Below are 24,873 nucleotides of genomic sequence, written 5' to 3' on the forward strand. Positions count from 1 at the left end.
GATATTTCGCTTCTGCCCTTCTGAAGGTATGGAGAAGACCATCAATTGGGCTGGCAGGTGCTAATGGGGGTGACTACCCACTAGTCACCAACGAAAGCCATAATGTTCTTGATATCATATATACGTCTCCATTCCTAATCCTCGCTAGGCCTTACAACACGATCTTTTCTTGTTTTAATGCATGCTTCGACACTTGGAGATAAGTTTTTTAGAGTATAGGGGATATGGAGGGTGTGGATCATGACACGTCATTAGTCAAACAGATAAGGCAGTTAGGATTGTTGCTAGTGTAAGATTCGGATAAGGCAGTTAGGTGAATATCCATCTATATAGCAACTGTATCTTTGTAATCAGAGAATCTATCGAGAAAATCATTCTCTTTCTCTCTCAAAGTTTTCTCTGTTTCCTTCTTCTTCTACAATCTCTCTGTTCTCTTTTCTATATAATGCTTAACAAAGTTTGCACGTCTTTGTGAACTTCAATTGCAGGTGAAGTATCGAACAGCCTTGATGAAGTTGATCGGGTCATAGACCACAGAATCATTTCCAAGTTCACGTTAAGTTTCAAAGATCCTATACCCACCCTTCAAAAAATCGTTCTTATGGCTTTCCGTGAGTTTCATTTCTGAGAATGTTGATTACGTAACATAAACAACGAATACATGTTATCTTACTTGTGATGAACTATAGATGCACGACAGTAATTGCTTCCGAAAGTGTAACGTCTGTTGTTGATAATCGGCCAAAGAATGCTGTGAAGGAGCCTTAACAGCTAGAGCCTGCATCACAAACTTACATCGTGGTTCGGTTTGCTTCTGCAATTAAGCCTGCATCGTATACAAACCACACCATTTTAGTGTAACGTGGCGTTGCATATTGCTTCGTACGCATATCACTTGTATCCATTCTACGTACATATATTGTGCTTGTATATGTTGGAAAATTTAATAATAATATAATAATATTAAATTTATTAATTGAATGGAAATTAGAAGTGGAGCTTTTTGGTAGAAAGATATGTCTACTTAAATGAAGTGTTGCAACTTTTGATTCTTCATGAACAATCACATGTTTTCTAAAGAGGTATCATAAATTCTATAAATAAGGAAGCCCCCTATAAATATTAAAATAACTTTCATTCTTTATACAATTATACATAGAGTGCATTAAATATTAGAGTCTCATAGAGTCTATATGAGAGAGTTTTCAACATAATTGTGGTTCATGGAATCTTGTGATTTGAAGTGCTATTATTACAAGGACGTGATCCTTGTATATTAGGAGACATGCGCTGATCAACCATAAGCACTGTGCTACCATTATGTCATGTTCATTTAACATTGATTACTTATATACATGTATTATTATGATATATAATTGCATGAAGTATTTCTTGATTTTATATGTGATTTAATATAGTAAGTGGACTCTAATTTTTTTCCAACAGTATCTACGTAATGCAGTACAAGGGTAAACCTGAGTTGGACCAACCTTACCAACCCGAATTTTGGACAACACATACACAACCGGGCTTTGCTCTCCTGCACATGAAAGGACAAAAAAAAAAAAAAAAAAAAAAAAAAAAAGGGTCTCTGAGATTTAACTAAATCTCAACCGTTCACTCAGTAGGAAAATGCGTGCAGTGGAGACTAACTGACTTAGTAAGGTCGGTCAAACTTTATCGACTTCTTCTCCTTGGGTCGACATATGTAAGCTTCATACAGTGATACAATTTCCAGGGCTTTGCCAGCTTTCTCTCTTCTACTTTCTATCATTTCGTTCTATCATTATGTATGAAATTACCTATTTTCTAATCATTTCTTACGAATTATATTTACTAAAAAATAAAATAAAAAATCAACCATATCGAAAATTGTTCCTAACTTCAATGCAATCAACTATTGTAAAATACATAGATTAATCCAATTTTAACACAATATATAGCAAAATAATTTTTAGTTTTACTGATTTTTTGCTACCTTTGTTTATGTCTCGTTTAATAAAGTAACTCTGGTCACATGTGTGGTAATATGGTTAATCACAATACGTGGTTAATATTGTTTGATGTGCAGAGGGCACGCCAACGTTGACAACTGCGCACAATGTTGTCTAGTCTCCACTGGTGAGCCCAAGGTCCTTCAAACCAGACAATCATTCGGCTTTCTTTTTATATTTCTGGTTTTTTATGTCATTTTATTTATTATGCATTTCAAGTTTAAAATTACTGTTTTAATTGTTAGATTTGATTTTTACAATTATTACTTATTAGATGCTTATTTTGTTTATTCTAACGTATAGTAATGTTATATATTGTAGCACTTTTAATTTTGGATGTCTAAATAGTTTTATTATTTATATAAAAAATGGCATTCAAATGCATGAATGTGGCAGTCCAAGACGTCTACGACGGTCTTACACACCCAGCGCAGGAGGAATAGACAAAACGTAAAATAAGATAGGTGCCAAACTTTGACTAAACAAATTGTCAAGCTCGCTGAATCTGAATCTGGTTTTGGAAATTACTTGGAATATTATGCAGCGCAGAATTCCACATGATGTAAGCCAAACTTTTAATTTTCTTCATACAAATAATATATATCGGGCGTGAGTGAAGCGAATTTAAAGCATTAGCTATAAAAGTAAATACTTTTAAGTACTTGACAACAAGTCATTTTAATTTCTGTCATTTGAAGAATTAATGAAAGTTCCATCACAAAACGAAGAGATGGTTGTTAGAGAGAGACCTGAGTGATGCAATTTGCTTTACTTTGTCACTTCCAATCTCACTCTGAATTTCCTCTTTCTGTTAACTGAACATTAAAAGTGAACCGCACTAAATGTGTTCAACGTGGATCATATGTTGAAATATTATGTGTTCAACGTGGATCATATGTTGAAATATTACATGGATCTCAAGTGGATTAGATGGACAAAAAAACTCAATGGGTTGCAAATTTGTAATATATACCTTTTCTACATGTGAGAGCAAATTTATTTTGCTCTCTATTTTGCGAGAATGACTTGTACATAATGTGTTCGTGCTTGGTTAGCACGTCAAGTTATTTTGATAGGAATTTTATATCTTTATTTTCTTTTCAGCATATAACTTTTTCTTCCACAAGGTATTGCAATGTATTTCTATGGGGTTGCAGGTCTTTCTATTAGCTCCTATTTGCGGTGCACAATTTCGTAGAATGTAGGTAGTAGTTATGATCGATTCGATATAAAGAAGGGCATAGTGTGTATTTTTCGTTGAGGATTTCCTGAAAAAATAATCGCATATTTCTCTGATTGCTTATAAAAGATATTTACGTAATATTTCGATTCAATAATACATTATTATGAGTAAAAAATTTTCACTTGTCAATACATTATTCGACCATAACGAGAAATCCATTGAGAAATGAATCCACAAACACGGAATCTTTAAGAAAATATTTTAGTGTGGGTGATTAGGATATATTAAACTAGAATTTTGGTTGGGGTAGGCTACTGAAATAATCGCATATTATTCTTATACTAGGTCCTGCCAAACTGCATTTGGTAATTATGAATCCACATGTCAATACATTATTCGACCATAACGAGAAATCCATTGGGAAATGAATCCACAAACACGGAATCTTTAAGAAAATATTTTAGTGTGGGTGATTAGGATATATTAAACTAGAATTTTGGTTGGGGTAGGCTACTGAAATAATCGCGTATTATTCTTATACTAGGTCCTGCCATACTGCATTTGGTAATTATGGTAGGGTCAACAACAGACAGCCACTACAAAATTACAAATTCCAAAGACCCTGTGATGTTTAAAATACTTGGATCAAACTTGGCTGCAGAACTCAATCTTCTCAAGGGTTTGCGTGTTTGTTAATTAACAACAATCTGATTAAGATCTACGAGAATATTACGATTTTTATCGTCTATTTGTGTTGTATTTTATACCATTTTAAGTGTCAGCATATGGACATCCACGTCCTTTAAATAGTTTGAATTTTTTTATTTAATTAAAATAATTAAAACAACCAAAAAGGAAAATAAATTAAAAAAAAATCCTAAAACCAACAGCGTGAAACCTAGGATTTAATGGTTTTCTTATGTCGTTCTCCTCCCTCCTCCTAAACTCCTTCTGTAGCCACGTCCTTTAAATAGTTTGAATTTTTTTATTTAATTAAAATGATTAAAACAACCAAAATGGAAAATAAATTTAAAAAAAAAAAATCCTAAAACCAACAGCGTGAAACCTAGGGTTTAATGGTTTTCTTATGTCGTTCTCCTCCCTCCTCCTAAACTCCTTCTGTAGCCACCGTCTCCCTACAACCCCACATTCACAACCCTCTGAATCAACATTCTTCATCGGCGCTCCAATTTTCATGCTTTGATTATTGTTGAGCATATATCAAAACTTGGATAATTACAAAGTGAAGTTTTGAGTCTTTCGACTTTAATCATGGAATCTCTTCTAACAAGAGAAAAACCAAGTACTAATTAAACTAGATAATTAATTACAAGGTGAAGTTTCAACTTTATTTAGTTTTGAATCATTCCCCCTAAAGATTCTTTAAATTGGCACATGTATAGTGCCCTTAATTCCCCACTTAAAAAAGCTAGTGAACTTGGCACGTACATGTTTTAGGACAAAGTCCAAAGACTTTTTTATGACCGGCGCGAGTGGTGACTTGGTTGGTGAGCAGTATGCATATGAGTCGAATATGATGAAGTCAATTATTGGCATCTGGACGACCAAGTCATGCGTCAGTAAAAACGTTAAAATTCTTAACAACGCAAAACCTCAGAAAATATATACATGTCGACGATTCGAATTGTCTATATTTAGATCTTCTTTTAAAGATCATGTTTATTAAAAATTATTTAAATTCGAAATTATATGATCGTTGGATTATATAAGTCACTTGAGCATTTATTTGTAAACCCGTATTTCTTTGTAGCCTATTTTATCTGACAAAAGGAATAGGGCCGACGGCAAGGGTAGAGAAATTGATAGAGATGTATTTATAGAATTGTAGGAGAATATGTGTTGTTATCTCTCCTACATTATGCCTTTATTTATAGTAGTAAAAGGAGAGAATATATTCCTTCTTCCCCAAGTAATAGAAGTTGTAATAGAAAATGATAACTAGAATCAAATCTAATTTAGGATTTACACAATCACACTTAAACTAGGAAAATTTACAACACTCCGCCTTGAGTGTGTAAATACTCAAGGTAGATTCAGCATCAAGCAAAAGTTGAGGAAGTCGACTCGTCGGCATTGATTATAAGGAACAACACTTATTCTCAATAAGGTAGGAACTTGCATAAGTAGTAAGTCTCACTAAAAAACCCTAAGGCTATGGGAAAAAACCCGAGGAGGGACAAAATCCATAATCTAAGGAAAAATGTGTGAGAAATACAAAGTCAAAAGAAATGTCTACGGGATGTCATCAGGGATATGACCAGCCTAAGGTGAGTGCCTCGTTAAAACCTAGTAGGGTAGCAAAAACCCAATGGAAAAAAATGCTCCTAATCGTAGGGAAAAAAAGTACATTAAGATCAAGCAAGTATCTTTAAGATACTCCCCCTAAGTTTGACACAATTCATAAGAGAAATAGCAATGTTATAACTCAGAAAGTTTACACATACCAATTCCATGAACAAGCTTCTGAAACGTAGTCTTCAGCAGTGATTTGGTGAAGAGGTCGGCCATATTGTCATGTGAATGGATTTTCGTGACTTCAATCTTCTGATGCTCTTGTTGTTAATGTGAAAAGAAAAATTTCGGCGCAATGTGCTTGGTGTTGTCTCTTTTGATATAAGCCTTCTTGAGCTGTTCGATGCATGTTACGTTGTCTTAAAAAATCGTCATCGGGACATCAACAGCAGGATAAAGATCGTAGGTGTCACATCCCGGCCCGGGCGGGACCACTTTTCGGGCCCGACTCTACCGTAGCACGATATTGTCCGCTTTGGGCCCCCAGCATACCCTCACGGTTTTGTTTCTGGGAACTTACACGAGAACTTCCCAGTGGGTCACCCATCATGGGAGTGCTCTCGCGCGCTACACGCTTAACTTCGGAGTTCCAACGGAACCCGAAGCCAGTGAGCTCTTAAAATGCCTCGTGCAAGGTAGAGATGAGAATATACATATAAGGATCACTCCCATGGGCGACATACCCCGACCTAAAATCAAGGCGTGCTGGTTGTCACGCCTTGATTTTAGGTCGAGGTATGTCAGCAGAAGCTTCGAATATGGCCCACTACTGCTCTCAACCAAAAGCATTCCCTAGTTGGTTCATGTAAGGCAATAATTTCAACATGGTTAGACGAAGTGGCAACTAAGGTATGTTTAGTTAACCTCCAAGAGATTGCGGTGTCTCAAACGGTAAGGATATAACCCGTTTGAGAAGGCGCCTTGTGCGGATCAAATAAGTATCATGCGTCGGCATAACCAACAAGGCAAGAATCGACTCAAGAAACAAAGGGTGCGGCATCACTCGAGGATCCGTAAGGATAGAACAAGCTTAAATCCATAATACCCTTAAGGTAACAGAAGATGTCTTTCACGCCAGTCCAGTGTCTGCGTGTTGGTGCATTACTGTATCTTGCCAAAAGATTAACATCGAAGGAGATGTTGGGTCTAGTGCATTGAGCTAAATACAATAAGACGCCTATTACACTTAGATAAGGAACTTCAGGCTCCAAAATCTCTTCATCATCCTATTTAGGACAGAAATGATCTTGTTTTGCATTTAGCGATCGAACGACCATAGGAGTACTCGAATGCTTCACTTTATCCTCATTAAAGCGGCGCAACACCTTCTGGTTGTAGTTCAATTGATGTACTAGGATGTCATCCAAATAATGCTCTATCTCGAAACCGAGATAGTATCGAGTCTTACCTAGATTTTTCATCTCAAATTCTGACTTCAGGTGCGCGGCAGTTCTCTCGAGCACTTCAGGAGTTCCGATAAGATTCATGTCATCAACATGTATTGCAACAATCGTAAATTCGGAATGTGACTTCTTAATGAACACACAAGGGCATAGTTCATTGTTCACATATCCCTGGTTAGTCAAATACTTACTCAGATGATTATACCATATTCTTGCGGATTACTTCAAACCATGAACGCCTCAGCCGAATTAAGAGTGTGTTCCGAGGTTTGGAAATATTTGAACTAGTCAATGTAAGTCTTTTGGGAATTTTCATATAAATTTTTGTATTAAGATCCCCATAGAGATACGCGATTACTACGTCCATCAACTGCATATCCAGTTTTTCGAAAACTACCAAACTGATAAGGTAGCGAAAAGTAGTCACATCCATAACGGGTAAATAAGTTTCGTCATAGTCAATCCCAGGGTGTTGTGAGAAGCCTTGTGCAACAAGACGAGCTTTGTAACGCACAATTTCGTTCATCTCATTACATTTCCGAACGAAAACCCAATTGTAGCCAACGGGCTTCACATGTGGAAGAGTATGAGGTACAGGTCCAAACACCTTACGTTTCGCAAGCGAATCGAGTTCAACTTAAATTGCTTGTTTCCAGTTTGACTAATCAGTTCTACATCGACATTTATCAATGGAAGGCAGTTCAATGTCATCACTCAACATGATCTCAGTAGCTACTGCAAATGCTAATGTATTGTCGACAATCATCTCATTTATGCGCTACACATCATCTAAGCTAGCATAATAGACCGAAATCTCATGATTCTCGGGAGGAGGATTCGTCTCTTCAAGGACGCTTTCGTAATCTAGAATTTCCGTATGAGTTGGATATAATGAGTAAGGGATAATCATATTTAAGGTAGGATCTTAAGGACTTTGTGCCATGGGTTTCCTCTTTCGGGGGTGTGAATCCATTGAACCAATGGGTCTACCACGCTTTTGTGTAGGGGCAGATGATTGGCTAGCCGCTAATGTACGTGGATCACCAGTATTGGCGTCCCGGGCATCCAGGAGAGAAGTCCGTCGTACATTTAGTACATCCATCTTTGCAGGCGTATTTGCAGCTAGAATATGTGATCTTGTTACGTGCGCTAAATCGGTGAAAACATCTGGCATGCTATGAGCTATGCTTTGAAGATCTAATATGCATTGCATTTTAGTTTCAGACTAAGCGGTACAGGGATCTAAATGAGACAAAGTATGAGTCGTCCACAATAATTCGCGTCGTTCTTCAGGAATGTTGATGTTCTTATCTCCCCCTAACGACGGGAAGACTATCTTATAGAAGTGATAATCCGCGAAATGAGCAGTAAACAGATCACCTGTCAAAGGTTTTAAGTAACGAATAATCGAAGGAGAATCATATTCGACATAGATTCCTATCATTCGTTGAAGTCCCATTTTTGTACGTAAGGGTGGCGAGATAAGCACATATACCGCACAACCAATTACGGGCAGATGCGATATATCGAGTTCGTATCCGGTAACCAACTGAAGGGCGTTAAATGGTTATGTCGCAACAAGCCTCAGGTGGACTAACTTTGCTGCGTGCAATATTGCATGACCCCAAGTAATGATAAAGAGCTTGGTACGTATAACCAACGATCGAGCAATCATTTATAAGCGCTTAATGAAAGCCTCTGCTAGGCCGTTCTGGGTGTGAACATGGGGTACATAAAGCTCAACTTTAACCTCAACTAACATGAAATAGTCATATCTGACTTTACTCAAGAGTTTACTGTGGAATGTGATGTATTAGGCATAGGGGTGGGAGCTGCGTTATCAGGGTCACCCCCATAGCTTTCTTAAGCAAGACATTGGCTCAGAGACACTTAGCTTTATCAGTATATGATAAAGAAATGCTAACTGTTGTGTATGCACGGAGGCCATACTTGTTGTACAAAATTTTATGCACAGAAATTCAATTCCGTTTTCTACATGGGTTTCAGTATGGTAATTGTTATCTCTAATGTCCTTGAAACTCAACAACGTTCTTCCGGAATGTGGAGAATAGAATGCCTCAGCAATGGTTAAGCTTGTACCATTGGACAACATTATACGTGCCTTACCATATCCTTCAATTAGGTTGGATGGGTCTGAAAGGGTTGTCAAATGTGCATTCTTAGGTATGAAGTTAGTGAAATAGATGCGTTTACGTAAAACGGTGTACGTGGTTGCACTATCTGCCAGACACCTAACTTCTCCACTAGTCATACCTATAATGAAAAATTAATTTGATTCGGTCACATGCATAAAAGTTCTAAAAACAAATATCAATTTAAAATAATTTCATTTATTAAATGATGGTAATTAATTAAAACTTAATATCCAAAAAACAAATCACCAACACATAATCCAAACATAAAAGAAAATTGTTCAAAAATCAACTAAAACAAAGAAGGGGTTCGGCCACTAGGTGGAATTCGGCCTCATTGTCTTATTTCAACTAAGAAAATAAGTCTATGTCTAAGATTCTAATCTTTCATAGGGATGGTATCCTCTTGAAAGTCAGAAACCTCCATCTTTGTAGTCTTTGGTTCGTCTACTTGCACGAAGTTTTTTATTCAAACTTCTTACGACGAAAATGATATTCATCTACAACCTCCTTGGGAGCTCGGCAAACACGGGACCAATGGTCCTTTGAACTACAATGATAACACATATTCGCATCTATAGTTTTAAGTGCTTTGCTTTTATTCTTAAAGTTTGGGGCCTTGGGAGCGAGGTTTTAGTGTTTCTGGGCTTTGTTTCCTCCCTTGGATAGGCCTTGACTCTTTTGACCTTAGTGGGATGACTTCTGGCGTTCCCTACCACGCCTCTTTTGGCATTTCGAGCGTTGGTTTGTGCGATAATGTGTTTTGGGCACAACAGTTACCCAAGTAGGTCGAGCTTGATGATTCTTCATCAACAGCTAGTTCTGCTTTTCAGCAATAAGTAAAACAGAGATCAAATCTGAGAACTTAATGAACTTCTGAGCTTTATATTGTTGCTGCAGGACAATATTAGAAGCAGAAAAGGTCGAATAAGTTTTCTCCAGGAGATCATCTTCAGTAAAAGTTTTGTTACAAAACTTGAGAAATGATCGGATTTGACAAACTTCAAAATTATACTCATTCATAGACTTAAAGTCTTGGAAGCGCAAATGCTGACAGTCTTATCTTGCTTTAGGCAAGAATATGTCATTTTGGTGATCAAAACGATCAGCCAAAGCGACCCATAGTGCACATGTATTCTCCTCAGCAAGATATTCAGTTTGCAGAGCGTCATAGATATGTCTTTGGATGAAGATCATATCGGTGACTTTTTCATCTTCGCCAATAGGGTTGTCTATCTTTTCTTCAATGGCGGGACACAAGTTCTTTGCAGTGAGGTGGAGCTTCACATCTTGGACCCACTTGAGGTAGTTCCTTTTAGAGACCTCCAAAACGGTGAAGTCGAGTTTGTTCAAATTCAACATGTTCCTATCACAAAATAGATGGACAAGATGTGGTTAGTGTAATGGAGAAAAAATCAATCCATTCACATAGGAGTAGAACATACAGGTTCTAATAGACATGTATTGGTTTAATTTTGCATGAAAAAACTTCAGGTTTTCATGGGTGATGTTTTTAAAAGAAAACTTCAGGTTTTCAAGCAAGGCATGATTATAAGAAACTTTAGGTTTCAAAATAATTATGAACTTCAGGTTCATATATTCTTGCAGGCAAACACAAATATATACACAGAAAAATGCAACAAGAATATGCAAGAAATAGAACTTTTAGGTCTACAATTATAATTGAATTAGTTATTTGGACTTTGGGCCAAATTAAAGTGTGGGTAAAAAAATATAAAACCAATTGGGCCTAAAATAATTAGGCGAATAAAACTCGAGGCCCAAAAAAAAAAAACTAAGCCCACGGGTGACTTTAAAAAAAAAAAGGGTGTCGTGCATTCCAGGCCCTAGAATGGGCTAGGTTTGGTCTCGGTTGGGACCGCAAGCCCACGAAGAGAGGGAAAAACGAGCCGCTGAAAGCAAGCCTCTAAAAATGCACATGGCCCGCTTCAAGTGGGTCCAAAAATTTTATTTTATTTTTTGTGTTTTTTTTCTTTTGCAGGCCGGGGGAAACAAATGGGCCCTTAAGCCCAAAGGGTTTTGAGTCATTGCAGGTGAACCTAAAGAAAAAAAACAGGCCGAGAGAGGGAGCCCAAGGTGGCTCAGGTTAGGTCCAAAAGGCATCCAAGCTGTAGCTGGGTGTATTCGTCGGGGATGATGGTGCTCAGGGTGAGTCTATAGGTCATAGGAAACTTCAAAGGTGAACGGAGATTTGAAAAAAAATCTCGACATTCTTTGTAAAACCCTAGAACTTCGAATTGGGTTTTTGAAAAATCCGATGAGATTCAATCGAATCTCGATCAATCAATGTGGGGGACGAGCTTCAGGCCGTTAAACATAGTGACCCGAGGTGTGACGATGGGTTACAGGCCACCCTGCGATGTAAGAGATGCCGTCGAGTTTCTGGGTTTTAACCTGGAGCCCGTGGCTCCGGCTTAGGGACTCGATGTGGCCATCCAAGCTTCAAGCTTGGTTCAAGGCGCAAGGTTATGGGTTCGAAGAACCCAAATCTTGATTCCTGATTTTTTTTATTTTTTTTTTAATTTTAAATTCAAATATAATTCAATTCAAGGCATATTCAATTCAATATTTTAATGTATGTACGTATATTTGATGCAATTCATGGCAAATATCAAATTCACATAATTCAATAATTATGACTATAATGCATACACAATTTATGTAGAATTTAAAATTCGAAAAACGTAAAGTTGGGTTATGCATTATGGTGAATGTTCATGTTATTAGGGCTGCAAAAATATCGAGATAAAAATCGTTGTTTTGAAAGAACATGATTGCATGATGATATGGATGAACTGGTTTGATGCAGAAAAAAAACTTCAACGTCAGATTCTTAAACGTAGCAGTAGGAGCGTGCTGATAACGTGTTGTAGTCTATTTTATCTGACAAAGGGAATAAGGCCGGCGACAAAGGTAGAGAAATTGAGAAAGATGTGTTTATAGAATTGTAGGGGAATATGTGTTGTTATCCCTCCTATATTGTGTCTTTATTTATAGTAGTAAAAGGAAAGAAGATATTCCTTCTTCCCCAAGTAATACAAGTTGTAATAGGAAATGATAACTAGAATCAAATCTAACTAGGATTTACACAATGACACTTAAACTAAGAAAGTTTACAACATATTTGTCTGTTTTCTTCACTGCAAAATGAATGTCTTAATGATTTTAACTTTTTACATGAATGATATATGAATGATTAATTAAAATATAGCTTGTTCATATAAAATGGACCATACACAATGACAATGTGTATCAAAACGTGTGTCAAAAAACTGATGTTTTATATATATATATATATATATATATATATATGTATGTATGTATGTATGTATGTATGTATATGTATGTATGTATGTATGTATTTGCAGCATTTTCTAGTTGAAAATAATACAAATTACAATAAGCCAAGACTTGGTATCTATGCACATAAGAAGCCACCATCTCTGAATATAAAATTATTTTAAAACACATTTGGATGGTTGAACGTTCAACTTTGACGACTTTCTGGCGTGCTGATTAATCATGGTGTATTGGTATTGGTCATATTACGATTAATAATCCAGTTTATTAGACTTATCAGAGTGGAATCTGGCCCTTTATAAACCCGGCTTTTCAAGCTCCCTAAACATCATTACTGCTTTTGCCAACTTCAACCAAACTCTCTTCAAACAGTTTGAGGAAACCATGGAAACCCTTTACCTTGCTTTATCTTTGGGAACTGCTTTTTTAACCTTTATCATATTTGCATTCAAAGGCAAATCAGATGATGGCAAAAACCTTCCACCAGGGAGCATGGGGTGGCCTATTGTGGGTGAATCAATCGAGTTCCTGTTCGGGAAGCCGGAAAATTTTGTGTTCAAGAGGATGAGGAGGTACTCTCCTGACATCTTCAAGACCTATATTCTTGGGGAAAAAACTGCAGTGATTTGTGGTCCTAGTGGACACAAATTTCTCTTCTCCAATGAACAAAAGTACTTCACAGCTTTTCGACCACATTCGATGCAAAAGATGTTTCGTTCATACAAGGCTGCCGCCCCCACCGCTGCTGCTGCTCCTGCTGTTGCACAACCTTCTCGTGATGAAGAAGCGAAAGTTATAAGATCGCCAGGGTTTTTGAAGCCGGAAGCATTGGTGAGGTACTTGGGGAAAATGGACTCTATCACTCAGGAACAGATGAAGGCCTATTGGGAAGGCAAAGATGTGGTCGAGGTCTACCCTTTGGCCAAGACCCTCACTCTAAGTCTTGCCTGCAGATTCTTCTTGGGTATCGATGAACCGGAGCGAATTTCAAGGCTTGTGAACAATTTTGATGATGTCACCGTTGGGATGCATTCACTTATTATCAACTTCCCAGGAACAACATTCTACAAGGCAACCAAAGCCGCAGACGCGCTGCGAAAGGAGTTGAGGATTGTGATTCAGGAGAAGAAGGCTGCGATGGCGGCAGGAGGTCCCATGCATGATATATTGTCACACATGATTGTGGCTAGTGACCCATCTGGTAAACACATGCCTGAGGCTGAGGTTGCGGATAAGATCATGGGTTTGCTCACAGCAGGATATAGCACTGTGGCTACTGCCATGACTTTCTTCATGAAATACGTTGGAGAGAGGCCAGACATCTATGCCAAGGTTCTAGCTGGTAAATACTAATCACTTCAACATAATTACTATATAATTTTTGTGATTACCAAACTGAATTTGGAGATTTGGGGTTTACATTTTTGTGCTAAAATTTGATTTGTTTTGTGAAATTCCAGAGCACAAGGAGATAGCAGACTCAAAGAAGCCAGGAGCCTTCTTGGAATGGGAAGACATCAACAAAATGAAGTATTCATGGAATGTGTTGTATGAAGTGATGAGATTCACGCCGCCACTTCAAGGAACATTTAGAGAGGCCTTGACTGATTTTACCTACGCTGGTTACACCATTCCGAAGGGCTGGAAGGTATACTGGACTGTGAGTACAGTAAACATGAACTCAGAGTACTTCCCCAACCCAGAAAAGTTTGACCCATCAAGATATGATGACCTAAGTGTATTCCCAGCTTTCACATTTGTTCCATTTGGAGGAGGCCCAAGAATGTGCCCTGGGAAAGAGTACGCTCGCCTGGCAATCCTCACTTTCGTTCACAATGTGGTCAAGAGATTCAAATGGGAAGTGGTATTTCCTAAGGAGAAGATCACCGGCGACATGATGCCAACACCGGAAAAAGGACTTCCGGTTCGCCTTACCCGTCACTAGGCATCTCAGATTGTTTTGAATTTTTTTTTTTTTCTCAGCTTTGAAATACTTGCTCCTTTGTTTTTCTTCCCTCTTTTTTTTTTTTTTTTTTTTTTTTTGCCTTCCCGTAGTGAGAAATTGCAAAATCGTGTGATCCATTACCTCTTATTTAATTAAACAAAATTAAGAACCACCTTCCTATTTGTATATTTGAAGTTGAATTACAAGAGATAACTAATACATCTAGACTCATGTCATCCATTTCCTCTTATTCTGCTATTTTCAAACTAGGCAAATTCATATGATCTTCAGATTATGAAAGTTGTCAGTACGGATCTAGTCAAGTTGATTAAAATAGTATATCTTGTGATCAAGTTTGAATTTTACTCTCTATAGTTTAAATCAATTTAGTATAGGGTATCAAATTAAAAAGTTATTTCTTGTTTCCTCAGTTAAATAGCAATCCACAAAATACCATACTATATTACTTGCTGTGAGTCTGATTTCCTATTGGTTCTTGTTGGTCGCAAAGGTTGGCCTACTAAAGTTGACGCTCAGTTGAGTGTTGGCCAACTGATAAACAATAAATAATCGTGCAAATACAAGGACAATATTTCCCCACCTTAAGACCATCTACAATGGTTGGACTAAAAGCTAAATTTTTTAGTCCGAAAAATTTAGCTTTTTACCCAGAAACAGTTTTTTTACTCCAACCGTTCTGGCCTAAAATTTTAGCCCAGGATTATTAAAGAATGAACTTAGGCTATTTTATTCCTTAAATTAATTTTTTTTTAAATAAATATGTAGACTATCGTAAATTAATTTTATGAACATTTTAATCTAAAAATATTTAAATTCCGATAAATATTGAAAAATCACTAAATTTTCCACAAAAGCAAGCCTTCAACTTTCAATTCACCAATAGTTCCGCCGCCATTGCAATTTTCTTGAAACTTTGCAATGATTTTATCCTAGAAAACTTTCTTATTTTGATTTGTGCCAACTACACCATCTTCGCTAACAGAAACCCATGCCAAGCATAAAGCAACATTTTCCTCACAAGTCCAATTACGACCTCTAATATGCTCTCTTGCCATGTTGAATAATTTGGAAATGGAAAGAAATGGTAGAAAGATAAATTGGAAGAATTGTACGAGAAAATTGAGTTTTGTGTGGATGTTTGAACAAATACATAGGTATTTATAGAGTTTTTGGGTGAATTTTGAGTTAAATAATTTTTTTTTTTACTGTTAGATTTGATTATATTCGATCTCAGTTGTTGGATTCAATGTATTTTAAAATAACATATTCTAAAAAAAATTAAATTTGAATATGGACCGTTGGATCAACCAACGGGCCTTAGATCTCAATCCTTGGTTTAAAAATAGAGCCGTTGGGGTTTTTTTGGGTGGTCGACAACCTATGACAGAGAGGCCTACCCCTGTCGGGCAATGTCTGCAAACCCATCACGTGGGCACGTTGGATAGTGACCAGGCCAAGACTAGCCCAACTGCTCGCGAGTCCACTCGAATTTGGGGGGGGGGGTATTTGGCGCAGCTTTGGCATTTGGCTTTTAGCCCAAAGATTTGCCTTGGGTTGGAGTGGGTTTAGGGGGGGAATAAGGGGGGGGGGAATTTGGCATTTAGCCCATTGTTGGAGATGGTCTAAGAAATTGGCTGGCGATTTTTGACATAATTAAAAACCATTTTGCTATTTAATATTTAAAGTTTTTGTTTTTTTTTTTTTGTAAAAGATAAATTTTGTTAAATTAACCACTGAAGTTCGAACTCACACCATCACTTTCCTATTTAATATTTGAAGTTGAATTAGAAGAGATAATAAATATATCGAGACTCATGAAATCCATTAACTGAATTTTTATGGATTTATAATCCATGAATTTTTATGGAATTTAATTGATTTGTAGAGATTTCTTAAAAATTTTGATTCAATTCCCTCAAAATCTCAAGGGGAGAGGTGAGATTTGTGGATGCTTAAAATACACTACGAACTCTCTCCAATTCCCTCTAATTCCTCAACTTTCTCAAATTCTTTAAAATCAATTTCTAATTGAATACACTTGGAATATTATAAACTTCTTTAAAATCCTAATTGGATACACAAGGATTTCTAAGGATTTTAATAAACTATCTTAAAATTCTAGTTGAATACACTTTAAATTTCAGAGAATCACTTAAAATCCTGATGAATACCTCTAAATTCATTAAAAGAATTAAAATTCTTCAAAATTCCAATTGAATACACCCCCATTAGTTTCAATTTCGGAAGTTTGCATTATCGGAAATTATCTGAAATCTCAAATGGGTTTTGTATCAGAAATTTCGTAACATAATTTGGATTTCTTATATTTTGAAGACTTTAAAATTGTTAAAATTTTTATGTATCCACAAGTAATTTTTTTTTTAATTTTCGTGATTATTGTAGGCCTATATGTGTTCAACATAAAATCATATTAAACAAGAAATAGTTACATTCTTTATTTTTAATATTTAATAATATAATTAAATATAAAAAATAAAAATAAAGCATATCTAAATACATGGTAAAATAAGAATATGCATGGTTTTTTTTATAGTGTTAAGTTTGAAAATTTTCAAAATTTCAGATTGGATAAGTAGATTTCAAATGCCAACCAAAATTCTCGCAATTGGAAATGTTGATACTCAAAACAAAATTTTATTATTTGGATTAAAATTTCCAATTCAACTTCCACTCCTGCTATACCTCACCGGGAAGGTTGGTAAACGCCAAGATGAATAAGAAGAAATAGATAAGGAGATGCATGTAACGGAAAGTCCCTTATGTGAAGGGAAGATCTTTATAAAGCCAATTATGGAAGCCGGCGAACCATCATGGGAAGCCTCAAAGCTGAATTAGTTGACCACCGCTTGAGGTGCCCATGACGTATGCGGGTGTTATTGTAAGTACCTTGGTGCTTAACATCTCTTGTATTATGCATCTCTCGCGATTTAATTTGCTATTTTGTTTCGTTGAATTAAAGCTTTTGAATCATCTACCACGGTTCTAGATTTGTATTTCAAACAATATGTTTTACATTCGATTTCTGGTATTTGTGAAGCACATGATGGTACGTAGTTAGGAAGAGATGTTTATATGTGTCTTCCTAGTCCCCGGAAGAATTGATTTCATGACAAAGCCACCGTCTAGTCTTTTATTTTTTATTTTTAAATTCAAGCTTTTGAATCTACAACAATCGACGCCAAGTTTAGAAATAATCATCCCACAAAATTCGAAAAAGCATTTCGATAATTATTTCGTTTTCAGTTTTTGTATTTTCTTTTTTAATTTTTGAGAAAAATGAAAACTAGAAGCTGAAAACCCAAATCTGAAATGAGAACTAAAAACTTAAAACGGAGATGGTTAGCAAACGTTGAACAAAATGTATAGAAATCACTTTGGCATGGTGCCCTTTCCAATTTAATCAGAGGGAAAATGAAGAAGAAAAACATGCTTTAATAGTATTCAGTCCAATAAACTTCTAATCATCTAATCTTGCTACAAATTACACAAGTTAAACAAGTAAAAAGGTGCCTCCAAGCCAACAAGATTCCCTGTATTGTGAGGATAGGAGGAACGTCTATCTTACGCAACCATACCTTCACTTTGCAAAAATGTTGTTTTCATGACTTGAGTCAGTGACCTTTTTGGTCACAAATGAATAACATTTCCGATGCACCAAGACTCAGCCTCACACAAGTTAAACAAGTAAATAACAATTTTGGTACCGAAGCTTTAGTAATGCACTAGTTAAGTAGAGAATTCCAGCAAACAGGTTTCTGTTGTGACCATAAACCCCTTCATGACATGAACACATAAATGCTAACATCTGCAAATTGAAGGACCACCTAGCAATAAATTTAGTGGAGCAAGTAACCATGTGTTTTATGAATATATGATTAATGTTATTGCAAGTTGAAGTTTGAATATTTTATATCAAACCAAGCCCTCCTTCTGGAGAATATTCAAAATTTGTCACTTTTGGTGTGCTACTGCTAACTCAAAGTTGTTGACACAGTTGAATCTTTCCCTATAAAACCCCAACTTTCCAAGCTTCCTACACACCACTCCTCTTGCTAACTTCAATCAATCTCAGCTAAGTATTTGAGACCTGATCAGCTCCAAATTCCAACCATGGAGACTTTGTACCTTATATTCTCTTTAGGTGCTGCTTTCTTAGCCTTTACAATCTTTGCATTCAAAGGAAAATCAGATGAGGGCAAAAACCTCCCACCAGGAAGCATGGGGTGGCCTATTGTGGGTGAATCGATCGAGTTCCTGTTCGGGAAGCCAGAAAATTTTGTGTTCAAGAGGATGAGGAGATACTCTCCTGACATCTTCAAGACCTATATTCTTGGGGAGAAAACTGCAGTGATTTGTGGTCCTAGTGGACACAAATTTCTCTTCTCCAATGAACAAAAGTACTTCACAGCTTTTCGACCACATTCGATGCAAAAGATGTTTCGATCATACAAGGCTGCCGCCCCCACCGCTGCTGCTGCTCCTGCTGTTGCACAACCTTCACGTGATGAAGAAGCGAAAGTTATACGATCGCCAGGGTTTTTGAAGCCGGAAGCACTGGTTAGGTACCTGGGGAAAATGGACTCTGTCACCCAGGAACAGATGAAGGCCTACTGGGAAGGCAAAGATGTGGTCGAGGTCTACCCTTTGGCCAAGACCCTCACTCTAAGTCTTGCCTGCAGATTCTTCCTGGGGATCGATGATTCCGAGCGAATTGCAAGGCTGGTGAGCAACTTTGATGATGTTACTGTTGGTATGCATTCACTTATTATCAACTTCCCCGGAACAACATTCTACAAGGCAACCAAAGCGGCCGATGCGCTGCGAAAGGAGTTGAGGATTGTGATTCAGGAGAAGAAGGCTGCAATGGCCGCAGGAGGGCCCATGCATGATATATTGTCACACATGATCGTGGCTAGTGATCCATCCGGCAAACACATGCCCGAGGCTGAGGTCGCGGACAAGATCATGGGCTTATTGACCGCAGGATATAGCACTGTGGCCACTGCCATGACATTCTTCATGAAATATGTTGGAGAGAGGCCAGACATTTATGCCAAGGTCCTAGCTGGTAAATACCAATCACTTCAACTTAACATTTCTACTTAATTTTCATTAATTTTGGTCTTACCAAATCCAATTTGGAGCATATTGGTCACATTTTTTTGGTTCTAAAGTTTGATTTGTCTTGTTAAATTCAGAGCACAAGCAGATCGCAGACTCAAAGAAGCCAGGAGACTTTTTGGAATGGGAAGACATCAACAAAATGAAGTACTCATGGAACGTGTTGTATGAAGTGATGAGATTCACGCCGCCACTTCAAGGAACATTTAGAGAGGCCTTGACTGATTTTACCTATGCCGGTTACACCATTCCGAAGGGCTGGAAAGTATATTGGACTGTGAGTACAGTAAACATGAACTCAAAGTACTTCCCCAATCCAGAAAAGTTTGACCCATCAAGATATGATGACCTAAGTGTATTCCCAGCTTTCACCTTTGTTCCATTTGGAGGGGGGCCAAGAATGTGCCCTGGGAAAGAGTACGCTCGCCTAGCGATACTCACTTTCGTTCACAATGTGGTCAAGAGGTTCAAATGGGAAGTGGTATTTCCCAAGGAGAGGATCACCGGCGACATGATGCCAACACCGGAAAAAGGACTTCCGGTTCGCCTTACCCGTCATTAGGCATCTCAGATCGTGTTGAATTTTTTTCTCAGCTTTGAAATACTTGCTCCTCCTTTTTTTCTTTCTTTTATTCACCTTCATGGCTTCCTGTAGTGAGAAATTGCAAAATCATGTGATATATTACCTTTTATTTAATTAAACAAAATTAAAAATCACTTTCGTATTTAATATTTGAATTTTTTTTTTTTGGTAAATGATAAATTTTGTTAGATTATCCATCGAATATCGAGCTCAAGCCGTCATTTTCCTATTTAACATTGAAGTTGAATTAGAAGAGATAATAAATATATCGAGACTCATAAGATCCTTTACTTCTTATTCTGCTATTTTCAAATTAGGTAAATTCATGTGATCTTCAAATTATGAAAGTTGTCGTTGCAAATCTAGTCAAATTGATTTTAAGTAGTATATTATGCGATCTAGTTTAAGTTTCATTCTCAGTAATTTACATAAATTTAGTATCAAATTAGAAATCCTCGGTTAAATAGCAATCCACGAATACCATTACTAAATTACTTGCAGTGAGTCTGATTTCCTGTTGGTTGTTGTTGGTCGCCAAGGTTGGCCTACTAAAGTTGACGTTCAGTTGAATGTTGACCAAAGGATAAACCTCAATAAATAGTCGTGCAAATACAAGTGCAATAATCGTGCAGTCCGCGCCCTTATATATTAGTTTCAAGTTCGGAAGTTTGCATTATCAGAATTTATCTGAAATTTCGAATTAGTTTTGTATCATAAATTTCATAACATAATTTGGATCTTTTATATTTTGATGACTTTAAAATTGTTAAAAAATTTATGTATCCACAGGTCAATATTTTTTTTGAATTTTTGTGATTATTGTAGGGGTATATGTGTTCAACATAAATCATATTAAACAAGATAAAATAGTTACATTTTTTATTTTTAATATTTAATAGTATAATTAAGTATAAAAAAACAAAAATAAAGCATATCTAAATACATGATAAAATAAGAATATGCATGGTTTTTTTTATAGTGTTAAGTTTAAAAATTTTCAAAATTTCGGATCGAATAAGTAGATTTCAAATGCCATCCAAAATTCTAACAATTGGAAATGTTGGGACTCAAAACAAAATTTTATTATTTAGATTAAAGGTTGGTAACCACCAAGATGAATAAGAAGAAACAGATGAGAAGAAACAGATGAGGAGATGCATGTAACGGACCGGGGGAGGGGGTGGTGGTGGGAAGGTTGGTAACCGCCAAGATGAATAAGAAGAAACAGATGAGGAGATGCATGTAACGGAAAGTCCCTTATGCGAGGGGAAGATCTTTATAAAGCCAATTATGGAAGCCGGCTGAGAAGCCTCAAGGCTGAATTAATTGGCCACCGCTTCAGGTGCCCATGACGTACGCGGGTGTTATTGTAAGTACCTTGGTGCTTAACATCACTTGTATTATGTATCTCTCGCCATTTAATTTGCTATTTTGTTTCCTTGAATTAAGAGTGATGTTATTCATACCAAGTTTTTGTATCATATTTCTATACCACTTTAGGTAGCATCTGATGTGGACAGCCACATCATTTGAAAAATTTGCAAAACTCAAGGAAATGAAGTAGAAAGACTCCTCGTATAGCACAATCATCATTTAATTAACTAGTTGTCTTAATTATTAGTCTATTAAATAGTGAACTAAATTTAGAAATATGATTTATTCAAGTGATGTGGCTGTTCACATCAAATAACACCTAAGGTGGTATGAAAATGTGGTACAAAAACATGATATGAATAGCATTACTCTTGAATTAAAGCTTTTGAATCACCTACCACAGTTCTAGATTTGTATTTCACACAGTATGTTTTGCATTCAATTCTGGTGTCTGTGAAGCACATGATAGTAGTTAGGGAGAGATGTTTATGTGGGTCTTCCTAGCCCTTGAAGGAATTAATTTCATGACAAAGCCACTGTCTAGTATTTTATTTTTTATTTTTAAATTAAAGCTTTTGAATCTACAACAATCGATGCCAAGTTTAGAAATAATCATCCAACGAAATTCGAAGAAGCATTTCGATAATTATTTGGTTTTCAGTTTTTGTATTTTTTTTAATTTTTGAAAAAAAGAAAACTGGAAGTTGAAAACCCAAATCTGAAATGAGAACTAAAAACTTAAAACAGAGATGGTTAGCAAACGTTGAACAAAATGTATAGAAATCACTTTGGCATGGTGCCCTTTCCAATTTAATCAGAGAGAAAATGAAGAAGAAAAACATGCTTTTATAGTATTCAGTCCAATAAACTTCTAATCATCTAATCTTGCTACAAATTACACAAGTTAAACAAGTAAAAGGGTGCCTTCAAGCCAACAAGGCTCTTTGTTTTGTGAGGATCGGAGGAGGAACGCTTATCTTGCGCAGCCATACCTTTGCTTTGCAAAAATGTTTTTTTCACAACTCGAATCAGTAACCTTTTTGGTCACAAATGAGCAACATTTCCAATGCACCAATAGTCACCCTCACACAAGTTAAACGAGTACGTAACAATTTTGGTACCGGAGCTTTAGTAATGCACTAGTTAAGTAGAGAATTCCAACAAACAGGTTTCTGTTGTGACCATAAACCCCTTCATGTTCACATGAATGCTAACATCGGCAAATTGAAGGACCACCTAGCAATAAACTTAGTGGAGCAAGTAACCATGTGTTTTATGAATATATGATTAATGTTACTGCAGGTTCAAGTTTGAATATTTTATATCAAACCAAGTCCTCCTTCTGAAGAATATTCAAAGTTTGTCATTTTTGGTGTGCTACTGCTAACTCAAAGTTGTTGACACAGTTGAATCTTTCCCTATAAAACCCCAACTTTCCAAGCTTCCTACACACCACTCCTCTTGCTAACTTCAATCAGTCTCAGCTAAGTATTTGAGACCTGATCAGCTCCAAATTCCAACCATGGAGACTTTGTACCTTATATTCTCTTTAGGTGCTGCTTTCTTAGCCTTTACAATCTTTGCATTCAAAGGAAAATCAGATGATGGCAAAAACCTCCCACCAGGAAGCATGGGGTGGCCTATTGTGGGTGAATCGATCGAGTTCCTGTTCGGGAAGCCAGAAAATTTTGTGTTCAAGAGGATGAGGAGGTACTCTCCTGACATCTTCAAGACCTATATTCTTGGGGAAAAAACTGCAGTGATTTGTGGTCCTAGTGGACACAAATTTCTCTTCTCCAATGAACAAAAGTACTTCACAGCTTTTCGACCACATTCGATGCAAAAGATGTTTCGATCATACAAGGCTGCCGCCCCCACCGCTGCTGCTGCTCCTGCTGTGGCACAACCTTCACGTGATGAAGAAGCGAAAGTTATAAGATCGCCAGGGTTTTTGAAGCCGGAAGCACTGGTTAGGTACTTGGGGAAAATGGACTCTGTCACCCAGGAACAGATGAAGGTCTATTGGGAAGGCAAAGATGTGGTCGAGGTCTACCCTTTGGCCAAGACCCTCACTCTAAGTCTTGCCTGCAGATTCTTCCTGGGGATCGATGATTCCGAGCGAATTGCAAGGCTGGTGAGCAACTTTGATGATGTTACTGTTGGTATGCATTCACTTATTATCAACTTCCCCGGAACAACATTCTACAAGGCAACCAAAGCGGCCGATGCGCTGCGAAAGGAGTTGAGGATTGTGATTCAGGAGAAGAAGGCTGCAATGGCCGCAGGAGGTCCCATGCATGATATATTGTCACACATGATCGTGGCTAGTGATCCATCCGGCAAACACATGCCCGAGGCTGAGGTCGCGGACAAGATCATGGGCTTATTGACCGCAGGATATAGCACTGTGGCCACTGCCATGACATTCTTCATGAAATATGTTGGAGAGAGGCCAGACATTTATGCCAAGGTCCTAGCTGGTAAATACCAATCACTTCAACTTAACGTTTCTACTTAACTTTCATTAATTTTGGTCTTACCGAATCCAATTTGGAGCATATTGGTCACATTTTTTTGGTGCTAAAGTTTGATTTGTCTTGTTAAATTCAGAGCACAAGCAGATTGCAGACTCAAAGAAGCCAGGAGACTTTTTGGAATGGGAAGACATCAACAAAATGAAGTACTCATGGAACGTGTTGTATGAAGTGATGAGATTCACGCCGCCACTTCAAGGAACATTTAGAGAGGCCTTGACTGATTTTACCTATGCCGGTTACACCATTCCGAAGGGCTGGAAAGTATATTGGACTGTGAGTACAGTAAACATGAACTCAAAGTACTTCCCCAATCCAGAAAAGTTTGACCCATCAAGATATGATGACCTAAGTGTATTCCCAGCTTTCACATTTGTTCCATTTGGAGGGGGGCCAAGAATGTGCCCTGGGAAAGAGTACGCTCGCCTCGCGATACTCACTTTCGTTCACAATGTGGTCAAGAGGTTCAAATGGGAAGTGGTATTTCCCAAGGAGAAGATCACCGGCGACATGATGCCAACACCGGAAAAAGGACTTCCGGTTCGCCTTACCCGTCATTAGGCATCTCAGATCGTTTTGAATTTTTTTCTCAGCTTTGAAATACTTGCTCCTCCTTTTTTTTCTTTCTTTTATTCACCTTCATGGCTTCCTGTAGTGAGAAATTGCAAAATCATGTGATATATTACCTTTTATTTAATTAAACAAAATTAAAAATCACTTTCGTATTTAATATTTGAATTTTTTTTTTTTTTTTTTGGGTAAATGATAAACTTTGTTAGATTAGCCATCAAAGATCGAGCTCAAGCCGTCATTTTCCTATTTAACATTGAAGTTGAATTAGAAGAGATAATAAATATATCGAAACTCATGAGATCCATTACTTCTTATTCTGCTATTTTCAAATTAG

At 37.0% G+C, this 24,873-nt stretch overlaps 3 protein-coding genes across 3 annotated transcripts; all 3 read left to right on the forward strand.

Moving 5' to 3' along the window:
* The first annotated feature begins 12,619 nt into the window (after window positions 1–12,619).
* LOC137725904 (beta-amyrin 28-monooxygenase CYP716A378) lies at window positions 12,620–14,552 on the forward strand. Its single transcript, XM_068464743.2, has 2 exons — window positions 12,620–13,709; window positions 13,828–14,552. Exons 1-2 carry the CDS (start codon window positions 12,752–12,754, stop codon window positions 14,310–14,312), a joined length of 1,443 nt encoding a protein of 480 aa, XP_068320844.1. The 5' UTR covers window positions 12,620–12,751; the 3' UTR covers window positions 14,313–14,552.
* Window positions 14,553–18,384: 3,832 nt separating this feature from the next.
* On the forward strand, window positions 18,385–20,192 carry LOC137726674 (beta-amyrin 28-monooxygenase-like). The gene is made up of 2 exons (XM_068465613.2): window positions 18,385–19,422; window positions 19,553–20,192. The coding sequence occupies exons 1-2, from the start codon at window positions 18,465–18,467 to the stop codon at window positions 20,035–20,037; spliced, it is 1,443 nt and encodes a 480-aa protein (XP_068321714.1). The 5' UTR covers window positions 18,385–18,464; the 3' UTR covers window positions 20,038–20,192.
* A 2,681-nt stretch (window positions 20,193–22,873) lies between these two features.
* On the forward strand, window positions 22,874–24,683 carry LOC137726467 (beta-amyrin 28-monooxygenase). Its single transcript, XM_068465402.2, has 2 exons — window positions 22,874–23,912; window positions 24,043–24,683. Exons 1-2 carry the CDS (start codon window positions 22,955–22,957, stop codon window positions 24,525–24,527), a joined length of 1,443 nt encoding a protein of 480 aa, XP_068321503.1. The 5' UTR covers window positions 22,874–22,954; the 3' UTR covers window positions 24,528–24,683.
* Window positions 24,684–24,873: the final 190 nt, after the last annotated feature.

Source organism: Pyrus communis, chromosome 5, assembly GCF_041283825.1.
Source record: "Pyrus communis isolate YQ-2024b chromosome 5, ASM4128382v1, whole genome shotgun sequence".
NCBI lineage: Eukaryota > Viridiplantae > Streptophyta > Magnoliopsida > Rosales > Rosaceae > Pyrus > Pyrus communis.

Excerpts from the sequence above, each read along its gene's own strand:
- LOC137725904 (XM_068464743.2), top strand. The coding sequence starts at position 12,752 with ATGGAAACCCTTTACCTTGCTTTATCTTTGGGAACTGCTTTTTTAACC. Across the intron at positions 13,710-13,827 it reads CTATGCCAAGGTTCTAGCTG|AGCACAAGGAGATAGCAGAC; the intron begins GTAAATACTAAT and ends GTGAAATTCCAG.
- LOC137726674 (XM_068465613.2), top strand. The coding sequence starts at position 18,465 with ATGGAGACTTTGTACCTTATATTCTCTTTAGGTGCTGCTTTCTTAGCC. Across the intron at positions 19,423-19,552 it reads TTATGCCAAGGTCCTAGCTG|AGCACAAGCAGATCGCAGAC; the intron begins GTAAATACCAAT and ends TGTTAAATTCAG.
- LOC137726467 (XM_068465402.2), top strand. The coding sequence starts at position 22,955 with ATGGAGACTTTGTACCTTATATTCTCTTTAGGTGCTGCTTTCTTAGCC. Across the intron at positions 23,913-24,042 it reads TTATGCCAAGGTCCTAGCTG|AGCACAAGCAGATTGCAGAC; the intron begins GTAAATACCAAT and ends TGTTAAATTCAG.